Raw genomic sequence first — 22907 nt, forward strand, 5'->3', positions numbered from 1 at the left:
GAGCAGCTGATCCACTCTCAGCCACAACGCTGGGACTGCTTACATTGTTATTTGCATTTCTTTTCATTTTTTTCACCACTGTACATATATTTTTTTCTGCTAGATGTGCATATTCTTGTTTATATTTATCTTACTTTATTTATAATTATTATTATTTATTTTATTTTATTTTCATTCTTTTCTTTTTTTTTTCTTTCTATAGTTTTTGTTTTTCTTTTCCTTGCTCATTCCCAACAGCCGGAACCATTTCCATGTATGTTGTGTACATACTTGGCCATTAAAGCTGATCCTGATAGGAACTTTACTTGTAGTTTGTCACATGCTTTCTGTGCGTGTGGAGGTGGCATCCAGCGGGCACCGTGGCACACTGTGGACATTGTCTGATTACATGGAGGTCTGAGAGGCGGGCGGGGCTCCAGGAGAGGAAACACCCCCAGTAAGGTGACAGTGGAGGGAGATGTGTGGATCTAGTCGACCGAAGTGTCTCGTGTGTGTGTGCAGGACTCTACTGAACTCCCTTCAGAGTTTTTATGTAATGTATTGACAGGGTGAGCTGAGGCGCGCATGGGCCGGACGCGCAGCTGGACGCGGTTACTACGAGCAGGAGGAGGAGGAGGAGGAGGATTGTGCTGCTCCTAACTTTTCTCACTTGTTTTCGCTCTTATTAGAAAAAAACACTTTCACTCAAAGGTCCGAATGCGTGAGCGGTCGGCACATCGGAGAACCATGGACGGCTTCAGCAGAGTGGCTTTTCGTCGGAAACAGCGCAGTTTGGATTTTCCGGAGCCGTTTGAAACAGGTGGGTTCATGGGGAATGTTGGGGGGCAGTTTTCACAATACAGCACAATAGAGCTGTTACACTGGATCCGCTCCACTGCTGCTTTAATTTTGTGCTTTTTATCTGGACTGATTTTGATCATCTGATGTTTATAACAAGGTGTCCAAATAGAAGCTTCCACGTGCGTCCTGGTGCGTCTCCAATCAGTGAGTCAGTGTTGTGACCTAGTGGTCCTGTACTTGATCCATCCTGTGTTTTTGTCAGCGTGGTTGGGAAAGCGTGGAATACCCAGACTGCACTACACACCTACATTACAGCCCGTGTTTACTCCCCACTGCTGACTGACTGGCTGCTCAGCAGGAATGAAGGCTTCCAGGGACGAGTCCCGACCTGTTGTGGAAGCATTTGCAGGCTGGAGGGCATGTTTTTTTTTTTGTTCTGTCATTCTGGAGAACACCACTCACTTCACAGCAGAACTCTGCTCAGCATGCAGGAACAGTTTCTGAACAGACTTCCAGGCATTTGGTACCACAGCCCGTCTCCTTACTGACTTCCAGATGGATCTCTGCAGAGCTGCAGCTGTAACTCAAAGTTTGCCAAAGCCTAAGTCCACATTTCACTTTCCACACTCCTCAACCAAACATGGATCCAAATACTTGTCGGCCTTCCCGTTGGTGCGTTCTGTTCAGGCACGACCCTACAGAGACGGGAGGCCTCGCTTGACTCGGTCTTATCTTGCAGCTCTGTAGAGCGCTTGTGCAAACATGCAGCTGAGGAGCCTGGACTTGTGAGACGTGAACTTTGCTCCAACTGTTAAGATCAGAGCAGATGTCTTCAGCTCATAAGGAACAGATCCAGTCACAGGTCTGCAGGTAGTGAGATGTGCTGAACTGTCAGAGATGTTACCTGCCAGTGAATCGCAGCACCATCTGAGCCATATTCATAAAATGTTTCATGTGCACCTGCTTTTATGATATTTGGCCAAGAGATCAAAAAAATCCATAAAAATGCAGAGCTGGACGGAGGTTTTAGTGTCGCCATAAATAACGTGGTCAGCATGAAGCTTTGGCTGTTTTCACTGTTAATTTATAACCTCACAAAGCTGATCTCTTCCAAGAATTAATAGGATTTGTGGTTTTCCATCATCCACCGTGTCCTCCTCTGGTTCCATCGTGCTCTCTGGTTGGTTAGTGCTGAGCTACTGCAAACAGACGCTTCTATAAGACTAACCTGTACGTGAACTGTGGAGCTGAAGCACTGAATCCAGCTAATAAGTAAACCTTCAGTGCCACAGTTCAGAGTTACTGCTTCCATTTGGTTCAGTCTGACCCTTAATGATCCAGCGTTTTTATTGTGCCTGGCTGGCCACAAATACTGCCTGAATTTCAGCAGAGAAGCAGTTTTTCTTACTTTTAATGATCTATCATGCTCCGTCTTGGTATGCCTGGGCGGGTTTCAGAAGACCCACTGGCCCTTTAGGAGCCTGAGGAAGATGCTTTGCTATCACTTATGTCTGTTTCGATCCCATCTTCCTGGATGAATGGTATGAAAACAAGCCATTATGTTTGTTTGAATGTAAACCACAATCTGCTGCTGCCTTGTCAGCGCTTGTCTCGTCTTGTTGATGGAATTAGGTTGCAAAAATAATGAACTATAAATATCAGCGCTGCGCTCTCTGTGGATGGAGGTGTGTTTGTATGTTAGGTTTGTAATCTGCTTTTCTGAAACACTGCAGTGTCTTCCCCCTCCAGCCCGGCTCTGCATGTACAGTGAGATTTATTCAGCGTTTGGTCCCGGTGGCTTTACAGCATGTAGGCTTGTGCTGATGTTGCTGTGAGGACAGCTGTATCAGCCTCCAACAATGGAGCTGTTTGTGTTTCCCCTCTGCTGGGACAGAAGCAGTGGGACTGTATGAATCAGAAGCTGTGTGGCCTGCTAGCCTGCTGTTGCTGCTATTGTTTTGCTGCACTGATGCCCATTCATCCCGGGCTGAACCCTCTTACTGTCCTCCGCTGGCTTTAACTCACTGCAGTCCATAGTGGATTCCTTGTGCAGCTCAGCGCTCGGCGGCCCAAAGATGATTGCTTTTTATATGCCATGCTTTGCTGTACCACATCGTTACTAACTGGCCATAAATCGTAGCTCGGGCCACGGAGCGGCGTTGCGACATGTGTGATTGGTATTTGAATCCCAGTGGGAAAGTATTTCCGTTTGCTCTGTGGTTAAAGTTCCAGTTGTGGTGAATAATGATGAGAACAGGAGGGTCGGCCTTTCACAACAGAACCCATCCTGACAAGATGGAGAACCGACACAGATGTCCACGAAAAACAACTTTATTTTCATAAATGTTTTGTCTTATGGTTCTATTTTGTGTTTCTGTCTCATTATTTACAAAAGTAGTGAGATTGTCTTGGAAGACATCAGCTCGTAACTTCAGTTAGTTTTGTATAAAGGATTTAGTAAAAGGAGCAGTACTTTAAATTACCATCTGAAAAACGGCAACCTGGAATTTTAACGTTGCTTTAGTGTCACTGATCTTGTTTCCAGAAGGTTTTAGATGCTGAAGAGAAAAATAAATGAATAAACTACAGACCAAAACAGAACTACAAGGAGAGGGATGTTGAAAAATTCATTTAAAATCAAAAGCTCAATTTCAAACAATGCAACTAGCAAATCACAAAGATGGAAATTTTTAGTCTTCCTGGTGTGACAGTCACACTTCTGATGGTATTATATGTTTTAATAATCACGTTTAAAATGATCACACAATGAATACTGAACTGATGTTTGACTTTAAAACAAATCACAACATCTGGTTTGAAGCATGAGGCCCTGAAATCAATGAAGACACATTTCAAGACATTCAGACATTCAGACATTCAGACATTCAGACGTGGAATTGAAATTAGGATAAACTGAATCGCTATACGGTGTGTTGAAACTCTACAACAACGATTTGACTTTGATTCAACTTGTTAGGCTCCAAGAAAAGACAAAAATGTGTTAAAATAGAGGATTATTTCTGAGAACATTTCAGTCTTCTTGGGCTTTTCTTGCTTTGCTGGTGAAAGAACAACTGAAGCCGCACACCAGAGCTGTTCGTTGGTGTCTATCAGAACGATTCACACTTTGCTTTTATTACACTTGAAGCTTTAAATTCAGTCTCGTGTTAATATATCTTTAAAAGCTCTTAGTTGTTTACAATAGATGCTGTTGTCAGCTCTCCAATATCTGTTCTACCGTCTGCTGAGTCTTTGTTTAGACACGAGGACATCGAATCCTGACAGGGTGTCGATGTATTGATTTCTATTACGCAAGTGTTCAAAGGTCTGCTGTCGTGTCATAACTGCATAGTGACCAGTTGTCACAGCACGCACCAAGACAAAGCTGTAAAAATAAGAATAAAAATAAATAAGTGACTTTGTTATTGCTCCCTTTTATAATGCAGAGGAGCTTTATTTCCTCATTGGGACTTTTCCCCTGAGCTCTGTGTCTGGATGTCTCAGAAGGTGTGGAGGCGTCTGCTCAGCTGATAACCACGGTGGGTGTGAGCAGCCGGAAATGGCAAATACCTGAGTGTGCTGGTGTAATAAACCTCAGCAGCCACACACACACACACACACACACACACACACACACACTGTCAGGGATGTTTTCAGCGTCACCTGTGAGGTGCAGTTTGCTGGTGTTCCAGTAGGGGGCGGTAATCACTCACTAATGCTTGAGTCATCCGGGTGAAAAGGCTGAAGGCTGTGATGCAGACCCCCCACAGGAAAATGTACAGAACGCTGTGCAGCTGCTCCCAAATTAATTAAGAAAAAAATCTGCATGTAAAACCAGTTTCCTGCAGCCAGTCGACGTTGTGTCATCATCACGCTGTAAAAAGTGTTTTAACCGTAGTGGAAGTATAATAAATCTAAACACATGTGGCTTTCTGCTTTGGTGAAGGCATTTTGTGGATTCTGTCCACTTGAAGTTACACTTTGTGCCTTTAGACTAGGGATGAACGATATATCAGCGACCACATCGGTATCGGTCGATATTAGTGTTTCTTCTGACATATCGGTATCGGTCCGATGAACTAATTTAGTCGATGATTGTCTGACGTCAGCGCCTTCGTCTCTACGTTTGCTGTTATGTCACAGATGTTTTTACTTCAATGGTCCTGGACTGAAATATGTTTAAACATGTTTTACTTTTGTTACGTAATAAAGAAGACTACGTTGTCTAATTGGGATTCTTTTGAATAGTTTTCTCACAGTGCTGACTCATACTTATTTTTCGGCGTGAACAAATATTGATTATCGACATCGGTGATATCGGTTATCGGCGATATTAGAAATCTTGATATCGGTATCGGCCAGACATTTCAACATCATGCATCACTGCTTTAAACTGGTGTTTTGATACCAGCAGAAGAGCAAACATCAGGTTTGCTCCTCCTCCTCCTCCTCTTCTTTCTTCTTCAGATGTTTCCGGTGCGACTCAACCAGGTTTTTATTTTTTAGTAGAACTACAGAGAAAATTCAGCGACGATAACTAAAGACTAAATGATGTTTTTTAATCTTTTATATTTGGGTAAATAAACACTTCAAGGTGCCGTCAAGTGAATCGAGTGCATTTCACTTAAACCAGCGGCTTTAATTCAGATGGACTGTATTCGATTGTGTGTCGCCAAGATCATCCAAAAATTCTTTTTTTTTCTCCTCCAGTGTGTAACTGTAACACAAACACATGTGGACACACTATTATTCTGGGAAGACTGGGAGGGGGGCGAAGCCTGCAGGAAAACCAGTAAGATGGAAAGAGGAAACTAACAATGAGCTACTTTTAGACTGTTTGTATTAATATGTGTAGAATTTCTACAGAAAGCTGGGTGGCTGCAAGAATCCTTATGACACCACTATGGTGGCAACCATTCGAGTCAGCTTGTTGTCTGAAGGTTTATGATGAGTCGCTTTCAGTTTTACTTTTGTGTTCGATGCACTAAATCCTAATATGCTCAGTCACTCCAAACCAAAGTATCTGCTGTTTCAGGCTGGACGTGCTGGTTTTTCTTTCCACCAGCCAGAGTTTCCTGATTTGCAGTGTGTGTCGTTTCCCTCCCTCCCCTCCACCTCCTGACTGGCATTGTTAGCCTGAGAGGGTCTTCCCAGAACCCTACTGTACTCTGTCGCCCTAAAAGCTCGGCCTGAAGCTCAGAAAAAGGAGGACCTGCTGGGGGCCGGGGGACCGTGAGACGCTTTGAGGAAGTAATTTTTTCACAGAGGAAGATGTGGAGAAACCCAACCTGTTGTTTTTTTTTCTTTCCACCTTTTGCGAAATTCAGAACATCCTGTCTGCGAACGAAGAGAGACGTGAAGGTGGATTCATCTTTCACTTCAGTGTTGTCTGTCTGCACTTGAGGTGTCTCCTGTCAAAGGGGTCTTAGGGCACTGAGGTAGGAAGGAAGGAAAGAAGGAAGGAAGGAAGGAAGGAAGGAAGGAAGGAAAGTACTAACCATAGGTGTATTTTAGGACACTTTCCATAGAAAGTGAAACTGTTGTTCCTTTAATACCTTCATCTCATACCCTCTTCACCTCAGCGCTTGGATGCAGCATGGAATACCTGCTCAGTACTTACAGGAAGTCCCGTCTGAGACATGTAACCTCGGGTAGGTGATCCTTACCAGCTGGACAACACACTGCACTGAGGATGAACACTTTTTAACAGTTAAATATATTTATGTTGGAAGGAGATCTGGGGTTTCGTTTTTTTTTTTCTCTCCTCTCGTTGTCAAAATGAAAGACAGTGGACTGATAATGAAACGACGCCGCAAGTATTGGTTTTGGAGCCGGAAAGGTAAAAACTCAAAGATGTGTCTGCTCTGCTGTTATGGTAAGATCTGGAAACTCCTTCTTTGGGTCTAAACGAAAAAAAGAAAAAATGCACAAGGATGAGATGATGTTAAAGGTGTTGTTAAGAAGTGAAGACAGTTGTATTTTTCCTGCTGGTTTTTCATCGTCATAAACTTTCCCGTCGATTCTTTCACCGCTGCTGTTTGATTTTCATTCGGCTGGTCGTTATTTTCCAGTTTCTGATCTTCTCCATCGTGCTGCTCTCCCACGGAGGCCGTTTATTGTGCTTATGTTCCCCTTCACCATGTGTTTCTTGGAAATGCGATTGCTGCACAAAACAAATTACCCTAAAAGCTTCCTCCTTTCTGCAGCGTACATCTGTAATTCTTATTCTAATGAGGTTCTGTTAGCAGTCAGCGGTTTACCGACGTGAGCGTTTGGTAAATGAGTCTTTTGCTTGTCATGTACAGTGAGTGCACTCTGAGTGGTGATTCACTGAGCCGCCGCTCTGCTCTCCATGTGGACTGGCCCAAAACAGCAGCATGTGAGGGAGCATTTAAATCCACCATGCTGGAAAAAAGAGACAGTTTTGTTCTCGGAGGCCTGGGAACCGTTTCCCCCCTCTTAAGACTCGCTTCCAACCACTCCGGCCTTTTGGCAACAGCCCCGACGGCCCCTGTTACCCAACTGTGTTCGTGTTCTAGCGCATTGGAAATGAGTGTTGTAACATCGCAACCCCTCGACTGTGCACCTTTTCTGGGATGCTGTGTACACTGGCCGATTGGGGTTGAGTCACCCTTGTTTAATAGCGAGGCCATGGAGAAAACAGTGTGAGGCTTTCTGCTTTCATTCTCCGTGGCAGGAAGGAAAAGGCTGGGAACGCCAGCGTGCCCGCGTCCTTTCACCGCGCTCATTGTTTCAACGTGGGAGAGGGTGTCGAGGGGCTGCGCATGGAGCTCGGCTCTAGTTTTACTGGAGCCTTTAGGACAAGTTTGAGATGTTTGGTTTTGTTGTGAGCTGTTCCTTTATTATAATATGTGGTCAGTATCTGTTATCATTCAATCCAATATATCTCAGATAAGCTCATTTATCACCGTATTGCTGCTACTGACTGCTTACAGAAGCTGTTAACAATGATGAGACTATGGAGTAGTGAGAGCGCCACATTACAAAAATAAATCAATAAAAGAATAATAAAATAAAAGTGGAAATGAAAAGGAGAATAAATAAAATTCAAAAATAAATAATGTGGCTATATAAAGCATATTAATCAAAATTAATCCATTAAAGAAAAGGCTAATAAAAGTAGAAATATAAAGACAAATGAATAAAATAATAATAATAATTTATAGTTTTTTCATTAATTATTTTTTAATGTATAATAAAAAATGTTTATTTTTTATTATTTTTTGTTATTTTTATTTATTTATTTAATTTTTTATTTTTTTCTGCGCATATTTCCTTTGCTTTTAAAGTGACATTATAAAAAAAAATTTTAAATTAAAAAATAAATATGAAAAAAGAATTTAAAAAATGAATTAAAAAATAATAAATAAATGAATGAAAAATAAAAATAAATACAAAATAATCAAAAAAGATTATTTTATTTATTATTCTTTATATTTCTACTTTTATTAGCCTTTTATAGATTCATTTTTGATTAATATTGCTTTATATTGCCACATTGTTTATTTTTTATTTTATTCATTCTTCTTTTTCTTTTATTATTTTTTTATTGATTTATTTTCCTAATTTGGCGCTCTCACTACTCCACACGTATGATCAACGTTAACAGCTTCTGTAAGAAGTCAGCAGCAGCAATAAGGTGATAAATGAGCTTATCTGAGATTTATTGGACTGAATGATGATGTGGTCATTAGAGATGTTCATTTAACCTCAAGTTCGCCTTCAAGAGCAAAAAAGAGATAAGATATAAATTATAGTAGTGTGGCATTTAAATCATGTGGAATATATTTAATTTGAGAGACATAATACATGTAATGGTTGTGAATTCAAAAAAAATAAAAATAAATCTGACTCACCCATGATGTTCTGCTGTACAAAAAAAAAAATACAAAAGTGTGTTTAACAAGTCAAGTTTAGATATTTCATTCATGACTGTGTTATGTGTGTCGGTAGCGGCTCCAGAGCTCCGCGTGGCTTTTCTTCTCATAAAGGCAGTAATCAGCGTCGGCTCTCTGGCTGGATGAAGGATGTGAGCGAGATGTAATAACCAAACAGCCTGATATAGCTGCGATGGTCGGTCGATCTCTGTGGCTAATAAAACAGCCCAGAAAAGCCTCTCACTGCTGTCTGATCTGCTAATAAGTTATGTTTATAGTCCCCAGATGATGATGTGTTGATGACCCCTCATATAAAAACTTCTTCTTGACATCTCCGGTCATCTCCAGTTTAAAACCTAAAACAGTGGCCAGAGGAATACACACATTTTATTATTATCCTAAGTGGCCCTTTTGGTTTTTCCTTTCCAGCAGCATCACATGAAAACTTTCACTGATGTACAAGAGACATCAGAAAACACAGGAAGGTTAACAGGATGCCTGAACCCAAATTCATGCTCCCCTGAGGATGAACCCTTTTCCATGTTGGACGTGTTTCAAGGCCAGCATGAGCACAGACTTGCATTCTGAGAACAGCCTCATTGTGCCTTCGTTCATTTCCGTCGGTCTCGGAGCCTTTTCAAGCGTGTCTGTGTTCCGTCTACCTTTCTGTCTGGTGTTATGTAGTTAGCAGAGCTTTGTAGGGGTTTTGCTGGTCGGTCTCACTTCCTTATTTTGGCTTCACAGCTCTAGACAGGCTTCGTATTTATAGAGTTTCAACAAGACGGTAGGTTGCACCTGGACGGGGTGAGATTCTGGCAGTCGTGAAGATGCTGACGAAGAGCCAAATTTAGCACCGCTTGTCTTCTCTTCATGAAAAGAATTCTTCTGTCCTTCCTCCATCATCTGTTTTTCTTTATTGCTGTTTATTTGCTTCTCTCTGTCCCTTCTACGTCTGTCTTTTGAGTCTGTTTTTCTTTTCTTCTCCCCATTGATCACCGTTCCAGCCGGCATACCGGAGCTCTGACATCACGGTTGTTTTGCGACAAGCGACAGGAGCTGCGTGCTCGAGCAATAAAAGACATGCTGGGAGATATAAACACTCGTGTGTGTGTAAATCATATATTCTGTAGCAAGTAAACAGGCAAAACTCAGCAAACAAACGAGGATTTAATGCTGCTTTTAAAATGTTCTTTGCACAAATAACTAACTTACCGGAGCTTATTCATCTCTTCCCTCTTCTGTGATCCAACATGTCGCCTCCTGATATGTTGGTTGTCAGCAGTGGACGTGAGCTGAATGCAGGATTTTGTTGTGCTTGTTTCGGTAAAACTCGCTCGCCCGGTGCTTACACACACACACACACACACACACACACACATACACACACGTTTTTTTCCTTCTGCATTCTTGTTTCATAATGCATCAAATTCTTGGAATTCAAAGTCTTCCCCTGGTCTTCCTGCTCAACAGGCCTCACACATAACTGGATGTTATACGGAGGTGAAACAAGTTGTGTGCAGTTTCTGCTGCGGCCACCTGAGGGCTGATGTCTGGCAATCAGAACCTTTAGCCGAGGATGTGTTTATTTGTCAGAGTAAGAACGGCACAGGTGTCGCTGATGATACTGGTTCTGTTTATTTCAGTGTGATAGCGAGCCCTGAAACTAGAGACACAAATTGAAAATCATCTGTCGTTAATTTTATTATTTCCACCTCAGACCAAAAAGCGTCTTCTGTGAAAGACGACGCCGTGCGTTTGAATGCTTCAGAGGGAAACGCCAGCCTCCCACGCTGCCTGTCTTCAGTCAGAACCGAGCGCCCGATCAGCCCGGTCGCTCCAGATGAGATTGTTAAACGGCGTAAAGGGGAACGTGGTCAATCCTGTTAGCCGGGACGTGATTCGTAAAGCGTTGGCAGAATAGTAATTCGAGCAGGTGGAGCAGATCCGCTGGTGCATTCTGCAGGAGATGCTGGTGCTTCACCTGAGTGTAAAGAGAGCTGAATCGATAAGACGTGATCAAACGGCTTCATAAACTGTACACACACACACACACATGTTGGTGCTACTGTGCTCACAGACATGATATAATGAAGTCCTTATCGCTCTCACTGATCCCTTTCACCTCTTATTGTTAACTCAGGCTGGATTAAAGCGGGTTTATTCTGAGTTTACTGCGAGGAAAGATGAGGCAGATAAGGTGGATAATGAAAGCATCCAAGCGTCTTCTGCGCTGAGACGCTCTCCTCGCTCTCCGTAAACTAATTGTTTAATCAATTTGGTGTCTGGATACACGATATCGTCTGGCCGAGTTATTATCTCTCTCGCAGCGCTTCACGATGAGCATTGATTTTAGTCGAGGGTTGTTTGGTGTTTGTTTTTTTCCTGGGGGGGGCAGATTGACAGCAGGGTTGGCATGATGATGTGTGTGCCAGCCTGATTATGGGAACCGGTCCAGAGTGGATTGTTGCGAGGGCAGATGCCGACTCGTTGCCTCATGACAGATGTGCCCCGCTGCTGTGGAGGTGGAGATTCAGCTCCTGCACCTCGTTTGTTGCCTCTTTGTGGCTTTTGTTCTTGCATTTGTGCGAGTGTGCAGACGATGGGGCTCTAATGCAGCGTGCCCGACGTGTCTGTCAGCAAACATGCACGCGTTTTAAGTGATGTGGGTTTAATTAATGGCCCGTACGTGGGAGGCCCGTGGTTTAGAGACGTGATGGGTAATGGGCCGGAGCCACGCCGCTCTCCTCCCCTCTCCTCTCTCCTCTCAGGGATGGTGGAAGGAGAGATGGACCGGAGTAACCGAGAGGTAAATGGACACGATAGAGAGACAGGGGAGATGGCGAGACGAGAGGGATGCCAGCTGCAGCTGTGAGGAGGTAGAGAAAGAAAAACAGTGTGAAATGGGCAGTGTGTGGGAGGAAGGTAGTGAGGCATCAGACAGGAGGAAATATATGCACATATATTGTGCTGCTACAAGCTGCAAAGGAAGGCCAGAAAATATGAAGAAAAAGCAACTGAATGTGTGAGTTTAAACTGGTTAAGTTTTAATCCTTCAAAATGAGCCCAAGTTTAAGGTGTTTCTGAGGAATGTGAGCAGTTTGACGGGTTGAATATAGAAAATGAGGACGTGTGCTTTATTCTGCAGAGCTCAAAAACGAGGAAGAAGCCTGTCCAGGAGGAAATATTGTAAAGTTTTATATAGACACGCTTCACTGGATTCTGGCCGGAGTCCTAAAGCGGCACAAATCAGTGATTTTATAGGAAAAAAAAAACGTTGTGGAGAGTTTGATGCTGCATCCAGCAAACCGTCCGGAGTAACAACCTCTCATTGTGTATTCTATTACTTTTGAATTGGATACCAACAGATGGAGTTTAAATTAGGTGGAGATGGTGTGTGTGTGGAGAGATTCAGAGGGATTGTTTAAGCTGCTGTCCCAGTGTGTGACAACAGACAGATATATGGACGCATCGCAGCGAGGAAGGAGGCTTATCTGCCACCCAGCAGCGTGTGCATCAAGTGTTTGATTGCGTTCCTCGTACCGGGCGCGTGCGTGTTCGTGACTTATTCCCTGTTTCTGCATTCATTGCTCTGCCTCCATCTGTGTGTGTGTGTGTGTGTGTGTGTTGCATGCATGAGCCCAGTGTAAATAAGATCCATGCATTTGTCTTTAACGTACGTGACGTGCACCTGCGTGACAGTAATGCCTGCATATGCGCCTGTGAACTCACGTCACGCTGCAGGCCGTACAGTGAATACCTAAACAGGTCCATTAGTCACTGTCGGAAAACCAATACTTCTTTTAAGTGTCACCATGGAAACGGCGGTCCATCCTTCTGGTGATAATCAACGAGCGCGTCGGCTCCGAAGAAAGTTTAATTCGCTAACGTTATATTCCAGGCAGTCCTTCTGAAAGTCGACTTGAGCTCAACTTTCCACCGCCGGCCGCTGCCAAGAAATGCCAGCTGCTGCGCTAATGTGTCGCGTAGCTCCTCTGTGCATTTCACAGCATTCATTTGGAGACAAGAGGAACATATTTTTTTTCCCCCAAATAGCCCAAATTAAGCCAAACGTTGCTTCAGTTACACAAATGCTGCTGTGCAAATCCTGAGAGCCTGTAGCAGACTTAGCACCGTTTAGGAAGCCGACGGGGGCCGTGCACTGGGATCAACGTGGCTCTGAAGTGTTGGAGGGCTTCTTTTAATACCCCCCCCTCATCACTTTTGGTTACCACATTTACTGCGGTGCCTAATTAGGTCCCAAATCCCTTCATCTTCCTCCCATCACAATATTGGACTGTCTCCAGGTTTAGGTTGTTTTCCATCCAAACTTCTGATTGTCTTCTGAAGCCACTCACTTAGAAAAGTTCTACAGATGCATCTTAACAGTGCGACAGACAGTCAGTGATGTAAAAGACAAGCTGCTTTTTGTTTCGGCTCAGACCACATGAAGAGGTTTGCAGCGCTGTGATGCAGGTTGTTCTATCTCTAGTAATAGAAAGGTGATGCTGCTGAAAATACGCCGATGCAGATGTTCTCACAGATATTACTTCGCCCTGAACAGTTTTCATGTCGTCCATTTCTCTGGTGTTGCAGCTCACTGGGCGATTATATAACCTAAACACAGCGCTCGAGGCTCTTCAGTGATTTATGAGCTCGCTGACCAGACGAGAGGCTGCAACTATAATTATTTGCATTGTCAGCTCCTGTGGTGGCCGCTTTCTCGGTTAATCAATCTGTTGTTTGATCTGTGAAGTGTCAGAAAAATGTGCCAATCAGTGTCTCCCAAAGCCCAACATGACGTCCTCAATGTCTTCATTTGTCCACAAGCCGAAGATATTCAGTTTACTGTCACAGAGAAGTTAAAAAAAAACAGCACAAAATTACATTTAGGCAGCTGGAATCAGAGAATTTTGACTTGTTTTTCATAAGAAATTACACAAATCGATTAGGCGATTATCAATTAATTCAATAGTTGACAATCAGAATGCAGCTGAATAGGAACTATTATAGCCCGAACAATACTGGAGTTTTGTAAATATCATCTTGAGTCTTCCCATTAATATTTATTTAAGACACACACGGATCCGTGACAACATAAAGCTTTCGTCCTCGCTCTTTTTTCTCCAGCACGTCTCACAGATTCTTGATCGAACTGCGATCTGGGGAGTTCGGAGGCCTTGAAGTCGTCTCATGTTCCTCAAATCATTCCTGAGCTAGTTTAACACTGTGTCGGGGATTTTAACGTTGCTGATGTACCGCTGAGCTAAACTTAGAAGTCGATGGTGAGTAAATAGCTCCTAACTGTAGGATGTGGAACAGGTTTTCTGTCTTTACGTAGTATTTCAGGAGCCATTTTGCTTTTGCTGATGTGTAATTTGGAGCAACTTGCCCAATAAACGCTAAAAGGAAACAACTGAAGAGGTGCCTGTGCTCACTGCAAAGGCTTTTCTGCCTTCACCCGCCACCCGGTGCTTATTAGTGGCAGATTTTTCTAATTTGTGGATCCTCTAAACGTGCCACATAGACCCTCTTTGCCTTTGAATCTGCAGGTGTCGTAGCACGTTTTGTGTGCGCTGCAAAAAAAAAAAAAAAGCACTGACCGGGCTCTGCAGTAAATGGCCAGGAAGAAACCGAGCATGTTGTTATTTTTGTAGCACCCTGATTTCCTGCACGCGGTTCACACGTACACACAGACGGTCCACATGCAGGAAGCTCTGCACGCTGCTGATGGTGAGGTCTGGAGATAGTTATTGCTCTCTAGACCTTCCAGTCACTAATTACCGTGCTGTGTAATAAGGCCCAGCCAGACTCAGAGTGTGTTTTAAGCTATGTGTGTGTGTGAGAGAGAGAGAGAGACTTGAGGCATGAGCAGGTCATTTCATGGAGCTGCTGAAAGTATTTAATTTTAATGGGTGTTCACGTCCGGCGCAGGTTATGAAGGCTTAACAATGTAGGTGGTGCTGAATCTTTACACCGAGGCTCCATGTTGGATCTTCAGCTAAACATTAGAAACTGGGCAGTGGAAAGAAAAAGGGGGATTGAAGTAGATTAGGAAGAAAAGAAAAGGGAGGCGGGTCGATTAATGTGTGACAGAGGAGAATAAAAAGGAGGTCAGGAGGGTGATGGCTGCCAGTCTGAATTAGAAGAAAAATGGACGGAGTGACGGCTGCTCGACATGAAGGCAGTTTCTTCACAGCTCAGGGTGTGACTCTGTGTGCCTTTGTGTCACCGTCAACTGGAAGCAGGGTTTCTCGTCACAAACCCACCCTTCAGACCCAGCACTGTAACACTCATCGATGCCTGCAGGTCACTGTTTTTTTCTGACAGGCTTCAGAACAGTCTAGTGTTCTTTCTCACCGTGTCAACACTTCCACCACCACAGCCGACCACAACAGAGATCTGTCAGCGCCGTCGGTCCGTCGCGCAAAGAAGACGCAAATAACAAAACATCTACTGCATCTATTTATGAGGAGAGTGTCTTGCAGCACCAGAAAGGGTTTTTACATGCAGCGAAGTTTCTGTATTTGTATTTTTTATTTTTCTGTTATTCTTGCAGAAGGTGGTTTTCTGTTGCTTGGTGCCATTATCAGACTTCATAGTCTCATGAATTCACCGAAAACGTCACCAAGCTAAAAACAAACGTGTTAGTTCCTGAAATGAAGACGCTTTAGAGGCTTTCACATGAGCTGTAGATGTGAGAGTCACACCAGAGGCGGACTGGAGGCTTAAATTGGATTTGACTGCTGTGAGATTTGACTTTAAAAGACTTCAGACGTGGTGAAGTCGCAGACAGGTCGTGCTCATTCTGTAAACCTCTCCTGCCAACGCAGCAGCAGCGCTTTGAGCTCAGTTTCCTTTAAAATGCAGCACAAATTCAAACCTAATTTCCACAAAATCTGCAAAAAAAAGGCATAGAAAGGAAACGTTAACATGCATTGCAACCACTACACTTGTGCAACTGGTGTGTGGAGATAAACAGCTGGTGGTGGCACTTCTACAATCAGATGGCATCGAACTACAGCAGAGGAAGAAGGCACGACAAGATGACAAAGTTAAAACCTCAGTAAAGAACCGTGCAGCAAACGTAATGGAAATGTGGTTGTCCTGTTCATGCATTATTGCGATGGACATTATGGTCTTCTCATTGCTGCGTGCAGGTTTCATATTTCATCCGCTATACATTTGCATTTCTTCAGCAGAGTGAACACTGCATGTGCTAAATGTCCTGATTTCCTTTTTGTTTTAATTAAACTTTTCCACCTCAGGCAACACTTTTTCCCAAATATTTTGCTTTTAGTCTCTAATTTCTGCTGCTGAAATTAAAAATGTGCATAGAAATATGAAACATTTCTATTGTTTCATCTATTGCTGGTCATGCTTTCACTTTCTTTCTTTAACATTTTTCAAGTTCGTTGCAATGCGTTGTTAATTAACTGGCTCGATCGCTATGGTAACTGATGCTGCACCGCTAACCTGCTCCAGAGGTGAAGGTTCTGTTCAGAGCGTCAGGTTTAAATTGGCTGTAAGGAGCGCCACTCTTTCCCCGGTTCTTTCTCAGCAGAAGAAATACATGATATTATTATCAATGCAAACCTGTTGAAACCAGTAATGAGGCTGTATGTGTTTGACGTTACCACAGAAACCTACATGCACTCAGCTGGTGATGCAGAACGTGCATGAATTTGTCTTAATATTTGCTGTCAAGTCGATTTAACACTTAACAGTGCGGCTAATAGAACACTGATTAGGAACCCGATTAGTCTGTTGGTATTTATTCTGGAGAATATTCAATCAGCCACATTAATTTCACTTTCATTGAGTGAGAAACCAAAGTGATTATTATTTATGGGACGCTGTTGGACCCAAATGCACTTCCTGGGTGTCATGTTTAAATGTATGAAGCTCTAATGTGTAGCTGTCATGTTGGAAATAAAGCTGAGAGTCCACTGAGTGGTAAAAGGAATCTATTACCTCACACGAGTCACACTTTTCTCTCCTGTTTTATTTGCAGCAGCCGTGATACATTTTTAATATTTCTCATAACTCTCCGTTATAAGAACCCGGTCCTCTCCGCTAACGTAGGCGGCGTGCAATTGATCCGTTTTGTGTGGAAGAGGATTCAAACGATGCATCAGAACGCCCCCTTTTATTGGAGCGTGCACGGAGCCTGATGAATGTGAACAAAGGAGGTTGATGATCTCTGATTGGGATTTTAGGTTTTGTCGCACCGCAAAGAAAGCATGGCGACGTTGAACCTACTTCGTACCGACGGTGACATTAAAGTAAATAATAAATAAGGGGGACCCTGCTGAGCCACATGATTTAAATATTTAATTATTAGACATATAGGCTGTGAACGGGCAGCTGTGTATGAACACTGGTTTTAAATAAAGATTTGCAGCTGACTTTGAATATTTCTATAGTTAATGAGAAGTGGCTTGGAAAGAGTTGAGACATGAATCGCTTTGTCTCCACTGAGCAACATGGATCATCTTCAGATTGTCCTCGTAGAGTTTATTGAGTATTTTCTTATTGAGTATTTTCTATAATGAGATTTTTTTCTAGTGTTTTGTTTTTTAAAAAAGTGTCTTCTCTTGGGAGTGACTCAGCTGTCATGTGCAAAGAGTTGGTGGCCTTTTATTTCCTCTCCTCCCACTACCTTAAACCCACATTTAGTGAGTGTGAACGAGAAGAGAGTTTAAAAACACATCAGTCACGTCTGAAGTTGACAAATGATGACTGAACATCTATAAACCGATACGCCAGGCTTCTGCTTTCTAACGCACAGATCAATTCTTCATCATCTCTGTCCACAGATGCCTTGTCTCTCTTGTGTCCCCCCACCCATCACCACCACCACCCCCACCCAGCCTCCTCTTTCTTCCTGGTGAGGGGGTTGTTTTATGTCAGCACCTATATGTGCTATAGCCAGCAGCAGGGACAGCAGATGAGTACGGCCATTGGCTTCTTCCCCTCTCGCTGGCCCTCCCCTCGACCAACACAATGGGACCGCTTGTCCGTGCGACACACACAAGGCACATGCACACACACACACTCGCACACAGAGGGGGCTTTACTCTGGGGCTGGAGTGTCGCTTCCCCCGCCATATGCCCCCGTCTCCGCTGGAATGTGATTATTTTCGCTCGCTGTAGAGAGGAAGACGGAGCGGTGAGGACGGGGTGAAAGAAAAAAGAAGAAGGAAAGCATCAAGAGGTTGAGCTTAAGGGTGAGTCAGTCTGTCACTGAGTGTCGGAGTGTGTGTGATAGAGAGAGAGAGAGAGAGAGCGAGAGAGAGAGAGAGCGAGAGAGAGAGAAGGAAGGGAGGATGCAACCAATGCAGCGAGGCAGCAGTTTAACACGAGCCTGAAGCTGCCAGTGCGAGCGACAGAGCGCAGGGAGAGAGGAGGGAGAGGTCTTTTCACTTCAGTCTATCAGTGGATTTCTTCACAGGACTCCACCTCACTGGACACCAGCAGGTTAGTGCAGCCCGCTCTGCCTTTTTCTAAAGCACTGGTTTACCAGCCAGCGCCGGTACGCCGCATCCATCGAGCTCCCACAATGCAGTCGCGGGGCGTTGGGTTAACGGGGCTGACAGACAAAATGTGTGTGGTTCATGACCACAGAGACGCCGAAAAATGCTGTTTTGCTATTCAGCGCACACACACACATAAAAATCACCCACTGAGGATGATGGTTAACAATGGGAGGAGCACACATCACAAAAGACAAACCCTAGGTCTCACCACAGGATGTTCCTCTGGCGGCTGCTGTAGATAAGTGTGACGGGGTTGGATATGTGTGTGTGTGTGTGTGTGTGTGTGTGTGTGTGTGAGCTCTGTGGGTGCTCTGAGCAGTGGGAGCTGTATTGGCTGGAGGGGACTATTAATTTTCTGTAAGGCGGTGTTGACTGAGCCTCTCAGCTGCAGCCTGTCTCAAGAAATGCTCTAAAGAGCTGCAACACACACACACACACACACACACACACGCTCGCTCATGTTTGTGCACGTAGAGGCTGTTGATTTCAGTTAACTCTGTTTGCCATGATTGGCTTAATCGGCCTCAGCTGTCCACCGTGAGCTGTGGGAAAATATGTAAGCCTGTGTGTGTGTGTGGTGAGTGTGCGTGTGTGTGTGTGTGTGCGTGTGTGTGTGTGTGTGTGCGTGTGTGTGTGTGTGTGTTGTGGCCTGCTCCTGCTAGACCTCGTACAGGCACAACTATGACTTCTCATCATCGCAGCTGTAATAGAATCTCATAATGACAGATGTGATCCTAACTGCTGCATCAACAGAGAAAAATAGCTCAGAAATAGTTTATTTCTTCATAAAACAGTCAAATTGTTGCTGTAATTACTGTTTTATTACCAGAAACATGAAAACCTAACGTGTTTTTTTTGCCTTTGGGATCAATCTCCCCACTTCATCTCTGCTGTGCATAGGCGGTAACTCATTTGGCGAGCTATCTCTGCAGCTGAAACCATTAACTTTATCTGCAGCAATATATTTTCTGTACTGCTTCCTTCACTCTCAGCCCGGATCCCCATGCAGGCAGCGCAGTGGCGGCGGTGGTGGTGTTATCAGATCCTGCTGCTCATGTTGCAACGGAGGCAACCGCTGAGTGGTCCCTAACAAGGCTCCTCGCTGGCTCTGTGTGTGATGCCAATCAGGGGTTTCCTCCAGGCCTCGAGGAAGTAGCAAAACAAATCCCAGGTGAAAACACAGGGATAGGGAGCAAGTGTTTGGGGTTGGATTTCCAAGATTAAAGTGTCTGATTGCTCACTAGACTCATCTGTCATGTGTCACATTAACAGCCTTCATCAGGAGAATATGAGCCTTCTAGACAGGAGTGAACAAAGTGTGGATGATGGATTACAATTTAATTCAAATATGTTTAGATAGACTGAATATTCTGGTGGGACAAAGACATGTGCATACCTACCTACATCACCTTCTGTTTATCTTCCCCCGGGTGCTATCTAATACAGTAGAAGTACGACAAATAACTGGCAGACAGAGGTTAGATCTGACCTCAAGGGGAACACAGCCTGTCATAAAAGCAGCAGGGACCAGATACATGATGAGACCAAAAATAGGACCAAAAAGGAGAGCTGCTTCTAAACAGAAGTTTAAAAAAAGGAGGAAGCAGCGTTAAGATCCTCATCACAGTCAATACTCATGCAAGACCACAAGTTATGGCTTGTTGTTGCATTTTTGCAGATGTCCGTGTGTGTGTGTGTGTGTGTGGATGTAAATCCTGACTCTGTGATGTGCTCCGTCAGCAGCTGCAGCTTCGTCATTATGGGATTCATCCTCCTCACCTTGCCTGCTTCTTTCGCCTCCCCTTTATTTCTTGTCCAACATTAAAAATGCTGTGTCATCGCCTTGCAAAGGTATCACCGCTTCAGGTTTTGGCAGCTGTTCGTCCTGTCGTTTTGCCCTCTCGGTGCACAGCGGTTTGTCTTTCTGCTGAGCCTCCCCTGACACAGAGCAGAAATGCTGATACTGCTTGACACCTAATTCCACCGTGTCAGATTAGGGATTTTGCGCACGTCAAAAACAGGTGTCTGGGTATATGTGCAAATGTGCATTTTAACACTGAATGTGCAGATCTGGTTTAAGAGACTATTTCTGTCAACATGTTTGTCAGAAATGAGGAAGAAGGAACACAATTTCAGTTAAAGCGTGATCAACGGAAGTCTGTGTCATGCTAAATGTTAGTTGTTGCTTTCTATCGGTCTCGTTCTGCCTTATTAGTTTCCCCGGCCTTGGCTCCAGGCTTGCCTGCAGGCTTGCTTTCAGGGCTGCAGGGTTTTTCTGTGCATTCCGGCTCTGTGCTGAGAATATGGGCTCCGAGTGCCTCCAGTCAGAAGGGCTCATTCATTGTGAGCACAATGATCCTGTTTAAGACACAAGTCTTTACCCACGCTGTTTGATTGGCATTATATTCAGCATCTATTTACTTCATCCATAATGCATCGAGGCAAATCTGTTCGGCATTAATGAAACTCTCTTGTTTATCATTTCCTCAGGATCAATAGGAGATAAACAAAGAGGCATTTGAGATGGAGCAAAATGAACTATTCATCAAGAGTATTTTAATTTGAACTCAAATGTTTTGAAGCAGTCGCTGAGCCCGGCCCACTACACTTACTGCTGCTCAGGCTTTCCATTCTCACGCTGCACTCTGCATGAAAACGGTGGCAGATGAAACACTTGTCTGGGTCATTGGTATAGGACAGAGGCAGATAAAAGCCATAGACTATATATAAAAGACAGGCATAGTCTCCTGGTCAGTGTTTGGAACCTTCATTCTTTCTAATGGCCAGCAGGGGGCGACTCATCTCGTTGCCGAATGTATAGAAGTGTATCAGGAAATGACCGCACTTCTCACTTGATGTACTACCTCAGTAAACACTTCTCTTTTGACTTCATGGTTAAATTACAAGTTTCCAGTCTTCTTCGATGCAGCATGATGTTCATTTAGTAAATTATGGTCCTGTTTAGACTAAAATAGATGATAAAGCAGGCTATGCTTATAGGGCCAGGGTTCTCTGTTCCGTCCGCCCACATTGTCACGTTCAAAGGACCCACATGGGGACAAATTCCAAATTCAAGGCCTTAAAATGATATACCACAAACCAACGGGTGATGACGATGGCTTCTTCTACCTTTTATACACAGTCTCGGCTAAAATCTGGATTCTCATTTCGAGCCAACGACTATCAACTTTGCTGGAGCTCAGCTAATAAAGCTAACTTTAGTTTCCAAGCAACAAAGAGATGTGGTTTATTATTTGTTGTTGCATATTTCAGACAGTATATCTTATTTGTAATATTTATGAGAATATAAGCCATGTTTTTGACAAATGTTAAAGCTTCTTGGGTAACAAGTTTGGTTCCCTAAATCTTAAAGTCTTTGAGTTGCTACTACTTAAGCAATTTCCTTGTGCAAATTTCTCTTTTTTATTTCTTTATTTTGAAAAAAGCTTGACAAAAACACCCTCAAAACCTTCAAAGCGTTGCTCTTCATAAAGCCCCAACGCACCGGGTTTCATCATCCAAAGCCTGACTGGTGACGAGTGAAGCCAATGACGGCTGGGTCACACTTTCATTCAAGGTTTTTGCAGTAAGCAGCAAACAGTAAAATGGTTTTGGCGTAATCGCTCCTGCAAAATAAATCATACTTATTGCATCACAGTTGGAAATCCGCCTCTGAAATATTGCTGACACAACGTCTGTCCACCACAACCTTTTAGAAGTGTCACGTGCTGGCGCTCCTCTCGTGTAGTACGACTCATCTGTTGTGGCCGGCTGCCTCTGACTCGGTGCATTACAGTATTACTAAGTGCATTTCAATGTTTTGACTGTCGTGAATTACAGCCAGTGTCAGATGAGCAACTCACTCAGCGATCTGTGGGAACTTCTCATGGCTGTTATTTTGGGAGATGGAGCTATATTTTAGGTGCAGGAAGTCGTTTACTCTTGCTGAGCTGATGGAAAGTTCAGCGGTTATTTTTGTAAACATTTTGCCTAAAAGCGTCCTGCATGGACACTGGCTGAAGACACAGCTCGGCTCTTCGGGGTACAAATTCACCGAATTAACAGACACCGTGTGTTAGTGCAGCTGGTTTTTACAGGGGTTTATTCCCTTATATAGGCACATTTTTATTGCCTTTCTCTCTTTATGTGGTCTGTGATGCTGGGTATAGGTCACTTTCGCATATCTGCACTTCATCTGGGAGACCTTTCAAGTCGGGCTGATTCACTCTTATCATAAAAGAGCCTGCTGTGAATGAGCATTGTTGTTCATTTACGAACACATCGGTCTGCTGGGGCCCAGTCAGACGTGGTAATTGGGCAGACAGGATATTGATTGACACATTTGGGAGCTGCGGCCCAGCAGCTGTGATCTGTTTTCCAAGGTAGGCAGGCAGGTCGTGGGGGGTAGACTAGAGAGGGCAAAGAAGGTGATACAGAATAAAACAAGGGGGCTGCAAGTGGAAAGAAAAGCAGCACATTGAGAGGGAGGGGGTGCAGTAAGAGAGATTGGCTGTTGCGTGTCGATGCAATCGCATTCTCTCACTCTGATGATCAATGCTTTTCTCAGTTCCCAGCGATCAGAGGCTCTTCTGTCCACACTGCTGTTTGGATCTCCATTATGGCGGCTACTAACTTTATCCGTTTTAATTCATATCCGCTCGGGGAATACCTGCTTAGATCAGTTATGTCGGGT

General features: G+C 43.9%; 1 protein-coding gene across 2 annotated transcripts in view; it reads left to right on the forward strand.

Moving 5' to 3' along the window:
• Positions 1-512: 512 nt before the first annotated feature.
• LOC103365866 (FYVE, RhoGEF and PH domain-containing protein 4-like) overlaps positions 513-22907 on the forward strand; it is a 50348-nt gene continuing 27953 nt past the window's right edge. The window contains exon 1 of one of the 2 annotated variants that reach the window (XM_008293419.1): positions 513-799. In XM_008293419.1, the coding sequence (XP_008291641.1) occupies positions 697-799 (103 nt within the window). In that variant the 5' untranslated portion in view covers positions 513-696. Of the gene's footprint in view, positions 800-6369; positions 6432-22907 lie in introns of those variants that run through there. The other variant, XM_008293420.1, reaches the window with a different exon arrangement.

This window comes from Stegastes partitus, unplaced genomic scaffold (assembly GCF_000690725.1).
Source record: "Stegastes partitus isolate 25-593 unplaced genomic scaffold, Stegastes_partitus-1.0.2 Scaffold886, whole genome shotgun sequence".
NCBI classification, from domain to species: Eukaryota; Metazoa; Chordata; class Actinopteri; family Pomacentridae; genus Stegastes; species Stegastes partitus.